The sequence below is a fragment of the Agrilus planipennis genome, unplaced genomic scaffold (assembly GCF_000699045.2).
Source record: "Agrilus planipennis isolate EAB-ADULT unplaced genomic scaffold, Apla_2.0 scaffold7, whole genome shotgun sequence".
In the NCBI taxonomy this organism is placed as follows: domain Eukaryota; kingdom Metazoa; phylum Arthropoda; class Insecta; order Coleoptera; family Buprestidae; genus Agrilus; species Agrilus planipennis.
Window position 1 is genome coordinate 2,831,292 of NW_020439340.1, and position 5,673 is coordinate 2,836,964.

At 33.6% G+C, this 5,673-nt stretch overlaps 1 protein-coding gene across 2 annotated transcripts in view; it reads right to left on the reverse strand.

Annotated features, from left to right (window-relative positions):
* Positions 1 to 2,151: 2,151 nt before the first annotated feature.
* The window catches only part of LOC108737691 (protein chiffon), a 7,049-nt gene continuing 3,527 nt past the window's right edge, over positions 2,152 to 5,673 (reverse strand). For both annotated transcript variants that reach the window (XM_018470730.2, XM_018470729.2), the window contains exons 6-11: positions 5,199 to 5,527; positions 4,874 to 5,133; positions 4,588 to 4,816; positions 4,190 to 4,532; positions 3,883 to 4,118; positions 2,152 to 3,822 (exon numbers count right to left, since the gene is read on the reverse strand). In XM_018470730.2, coding sequence (XP_018326232.1) covers positions 2,339 to 3,822; positions 3,883 to 4,118; positions 4,190 to 4,532; positions 4,588 to 4,816; positions 4,874 to 5,133; positions 5,199 to 5,527 — 2,881 coding nt within the window. In that variant the 3' untranslated portion in view covers positions 2,152 to 2,338. The remainder of the gene's footprint in view (positions 3,823 to 3,882; positions 4,119 to 4,189; positions 4,533 to 4,587; positions 4,817 to 4,873; positions 5,134 to 5,198; positions 5,528 to 5,673) is intronic.

The window sequence follows — 5,673 nt, forward strand, 5'->3', positions numbered from 1 at the left end:
ATCAAATTCTTACTGAAACATCAACCATTTAACTTATTAAAGAAAAATAAACAGTAAAATTATTTAATCTAAATAAACAATAAAATTATTTAAATAATATCAAGTAAATGTAAATAAACTTAGAAACATTTCATAATCAAAGTGTATTTTTAATGATGTGCATGCAACCAACCTTACACCGAAGCATATGAATTTCAAATAACTTTTAAATAACAGTGTTTCTTACCCCATATTTTTTATTTATTAACAGCGTTCTATGTTTTGAATTTTATTTTATACACAACACTGATAAATAAAACATTTATTGAGTAGATAATAATTAAGGCAAAACTCTTGGTATAAAGGTTATTCTAGTTTAAAAAATAAAAGTAGTTGAACGTTAGTACAATTATATCTAATCAAATCTTCTAGTAAAAGCAAAAAAAATTACTTTTAATTCACCCCACGTAATGTTTTCAGTTCATATCGACTAAGCTAAATTTTAATTAAAATTTTAAGTTAAATTTGTAGGATTTGTAGGACTTAATTTAAGTGATAAAACATTGTGTAATCCTATTAGTTTCTTAATAATTCATGGCGTCCTAGTCATTTAACGATAAGCACGTATTTACTAGGAAGATAGATGCTTCCTACTTTAATAATCCAATTTTAAAAATCTACCTTTTTATTTTTGAAAAAATTATTTTAAAGAATATAAAGAAATGCATGTTTTAGTTGAAATAATTTTATTAACTATGTCTTTTCAAAAAATGAACCTTTACAGTATTTCAAAGTTAACAGCAAAAAATAAATTAGATCGATTAACAAAAGGAAAGAATAGAAAATGTTTTTTCCTTCAATGAAAACACAGCAACTCATTACCATTCGAAACAATGATTTCAGAAGTTGTTCAGTCATATTTTTATTAAAAATATAAAAATCTTGAGATACTATCGCATACTTTTTGCTGATGCCGATTTTTGTGATCAAATCATGTACAACGTTGTGATTATGAATGAAAATGTCAATTATTTACAGGATTGAATGACTTTTTAACAGGTATGCTATAATACCTCACAATTAAATCTATCAGTTATAGTCTAAGTCCTCACAATTAAGGAAAATAAGTTTCATAATACATTTCTTATTCGAGAAACAAACAACTAAAAAAATAATAAAAGTGAAAATTGTAAATAAATAATACAAAAATAACAGTCTGATTATTAACGGTGGCGCTTTTTCAAACTCAGGTTTTGCTTTCTAGGCTAACTCAAAAATGATGTAAATACAGCAAATTATTATATGCTATTATTTTTAAATTAAACTCTAATATTGGTCAACAAAAAATAGTCCCACGCTGTTCTAAAAAGTAATACATGCATATATAAACTTTTTTCGACCAAACAAACGTTTTAAACTTAAAAATTTATTTATTGATCTTGAAAACAAAACCCAAGCACGTTTTTAATCAATTACTTTTAAAGTAGGAACAATGTTTTGAATATCAGCTTATAGTTTGTTTATTAAATGATATGAATAGGTACATTCAAAATTTATTTTCACAAAAAGCTTTTTATATTGTAGTTTTTCTTATTGTACATTTAAACAAGTTATTTATCAGTCTTCTAATTGTAAGGTCTGATATCTACGTTGTGAACGTTCAACTCTAAGATTTCTAAATAACAACCCGTTTTGCTACTGTATTAAAAAATAAGTGCCAGAAACTACTGACCACCTCAGAGCATAACAACTCCAAGAAACACGGGGTATTTTTTGGTTAATACTGTCAAATAATTTTTTTAAACCCTAAAACTCATTTAATTTAGAATAAACACTAAAAATTTTTCTTTTGTAGTATAAAATTAAGTCTCTTAAGCCAATAAAAAACAATATATGTCTATAAAAATAACTTTAATTTGATCCCTTTATCATTAAAGTAATTCGCAACCTAAACTTTACTTTTCATTGAAGAAGTTTTAATGTGAATAAATAATTTTATTTTGTGATCTAAAATTAATAGTATGGTATGTAATTGAAAAAGAATCCCATAACACTTACAATTAGAAATATTAACGAAGAGTATCTTTCAAATATGTAAAAATAATGTTGACTTCTTCCTGCAATACAAAACTGATAGTATACCCTCAGTTTGGCGAAAAATAATTTCTGGGAAGTTGTAAAGCTTTTTATTTAAAATAAAAACAGTATAAACGTTATACTCTGACGTGTTAGCTTTTCTGGCTATATTCTTTTTCTTATATATGTCACTTATATTCGAAAACGAATACTGATATTGCAACAGTGTTTCTACCCATTGACACAATAAATCGACGGGGATGTTTTCCAAGTGGGCGCCCTTTCAAAATCGTTCGCGATACCATCGTCCGCGGGGCTTCCTGAGTATACGAGGCGACTTCGGCGAGGCAGGCATGCGACGCGGTCGTTTGTTCGTTCGTCGCGGTGACAAACTGCTCTGTCTCTCACGTTTTAACGTGGTCGTCGCGCCTCCTTCAAGTTTTTCAACGCGTACAATCGGTTGCAATTGTTTATCGGCTGTTATTGTGTCGCTGTTCGATAGACGCGCATTTAAAACTTTTTCGGCACTTTCCCACTTGTCCAAATCGACGTTAACACCACCACCGTCCGTTATCTTTTCCCCAACACTAACCACGACCAATTCAGCGCAAAAGTCACTCGACGACTTACGTTGTTCTCGACACTTGGCGTCCAAACGTTTCGGTTCCGATAAAGGCCCGTTTGTCATCGTCATGGTAGTAATTGTACCCTGCTTGTCTCCATTCTGTTGTTCGTTATTATTTACATTAGCGCCACTACTACTACTATTACTATTAATCATACACTGTTCGTCGAATTTACAGTTCGAATTCACTGCAGTCTTGTGATTGTTTAGACCGTTCGTTTCATCGTCTTCAGCGTCCTCAGAGTCCTGATTAACGCCAGGCGAATCGATCATGCTCTCTTGTTCCGACAGATCGTTGTCTTCCTTGTCCTCCTTCTTCAAATACACTCGTCTGTTCTTGTTAGGCCAACCGGTTCGATTTTTCTTTTTTTTCCTGCCACATCTACGACCTGGAGACACTTTGGCCGGCCAATTATCTATTTCGACGATTTTCTGTTGATTCTGTTTCTGTATGTGGTTGGCATAGTCTTCTAATAAATCCAAGGCTCCCATTTCATGCTTTAACTTTACCTCTTCATTATAATTTTCTTCCCTCAATAAATTAACATTAACTGGAGTCTCTTCTAAGGAGGCAGACAACACTTCGTCGATGCTTTTCGCTATCGATTCGTAGTCTTGTTCTAGTTCAATTTCGTTTAACGTTTTTGTTATTTTCCTTTCTTCTGGTATGCTAGATAAAGTTGTTATACTACTGCTGTTATCAGGACTTCTCGAATTTTTACCCTCTCGTCTTTTTCTCTGATGTATTAGACTACTTAAAATGGCTAAGGTGGAGGCGTGTTGTCTCGGTGACTTCCTCGGATTACGACTGGGAAGTAAAATTCCTTTTCTTCGACGACCAGGTTTCCTAAAATTATTGTTTTTAATTTCAGTCGTATGTTCCACTTTTATTTCACGGTCACTTTGCACGAAAGTTTCTTTAGAAATATTTTCTACTTGAGCCGGTTCAGGTTTAACAGGAGATGCGGCAGTAGATCCACCACCTTGAGACGTAGATTCAGGTGGGATAAAGTGGTTTTCTTTGAGCGTAGTCGATTCTTCTGCCTGCTTTTGAGATTGTCTGTAAGCCATTATACATATTCGAGGATCCACTGGTGGTAATGGGCCTATTTCATATGGAAGAATGAACGGTTTCCAATACCCTACAAACCGTTTAATTGCAATAAATAATAATCACACTTAGTAATATGTTATTTAAATACCTGAATCGCTAAAATTGCAGTAATAATACTCTTCTCCGTTGTCTTGCCTCTGGAATGTCTGATACCAGGGTTCACTTTTTGGTACTGTTTCGAATGAAAACTGTATATCATTTAAATCGACTTTCGCTTCCTTAAATTCCTCTTTCTGCTCCGATTTACTACCTCTATCATTCACTAAACACTCCCCATTATTTTTGGCACCAATTGGTGACAAATAAGATCCTTGATACCTTAATCTAAAAAAAATTGTAATATACTACTTGTTTTTCTCTTCTAGAATACAATTATTATTAATTTAGCAGTTTACCTAGACCCTGGCATTTCAAATTTGTAATATTTTTGATTATCAGCTATAAAAGCCTCTGCCTGCGTCCTCCTTTTCTTTTTTCGGCCAACAGAATGCTCAGAACAGCTACTATCCATAGAATGTTCCTCTTCGTTTTTAATTCTACTAATTTTGGTATCAGATTCACTGGAAAGAAGAACCGAACTTTCATCTTTCCTTGGACTTTGCGTTGAATGTGGAGCATCGTCGTCAACGTCCTCTTCTGAGCTAGATTCATCTCTTCTGGGAAACAGAAAGTTTTCTGCTTCGTCATTTAAACGGGCGAGTTCAGAATACCTCATTTTCCGAAATTTCACTATTAAACCTAGTTAAAAAAAAAAAAGTAACATTATACGATAACTGCAAAGTAGTTGGTTTACCTTTATCTTCCTGGCCCTCCTCGCTATTCGGTTGGATTTTGGGCGCTTCAGGGCCCCTTAGAGGAACTGCACTTGAACGCAACTTATTTGATAAAACTTCAACCCTGTAATAAGTTTTGTTATCAAAGACAAGCCTTTCATCAGCTGAAACCCTTTTCTGTTTAATACAGGATCTCTTTGGTCTTCCAGAACTCCAAGTGTCGCTATCTTCCATCGAATTGCCCTTTGGCTACAAAAACCAACTATTAATAAAATCAAATAAAAATTTCTAGAAAGCAATACTAACCGTCATCGCAGATAATCTTGTACTTGATCTTAATTCTCGTACAGGTTTTATGACGACTTCCTCTTCGCATCCCGAACTGATACTATTATATACAGAATTTTTCCTTCTTGTCCTTAAATTGTGCCTTGAATCATTTCCGGTAGGTGAAATGAGAGGTTTTTGTTTATCACAGACTATACTAGTTCTAGTCCTGGGCATTTTTTTAAGAGATACAGTGGTTTTTATTGGCGAAGCACACTTGTTTCTATCTGGATATTTTCCTAATGAAGAAATGTTCAACATTAACGACAGAATAGTACAGTAAAAAAAATTTTTGTTTGCTCACCCAAACTAGCACCATTAACTTTCAAAAAAGAGCTAATGTTGCACCCGTCGTTAATAAGGTCGTCGAGCTCCTTAAAGTTGCCCGAGTCGTTGATAAAGTTTTGATGTTCGTCACTTTTAAGATGCTCTTCCAGGTAAGCGTACTCGACCCGACAGGCCTCACAATAGCCCGGTTGAAGCAAATTTATGGTCTTGGCGTTTTGGGCACGCGTCTTACGGGTCATGGTGTGCTCCCGGAGAGAGCGACATATGAACGCGGGCTCCCCTTTTGCGCCGTTTAAGTTGAAACTGGGCCAGTTCGGGATCTCCTGAAACACCGGACGCGTTTTCCTAAAAATAACACAAAATTTAAACAATATAACACTAAAAAAGACTTTATTATTCATAAATACAACTGAAAACGTTGTATAAAAAGACATGATTTCAAACTGAAATAATTATAAAAAAAAAAAAAAAATTATTGCTTTTCTTTCTTT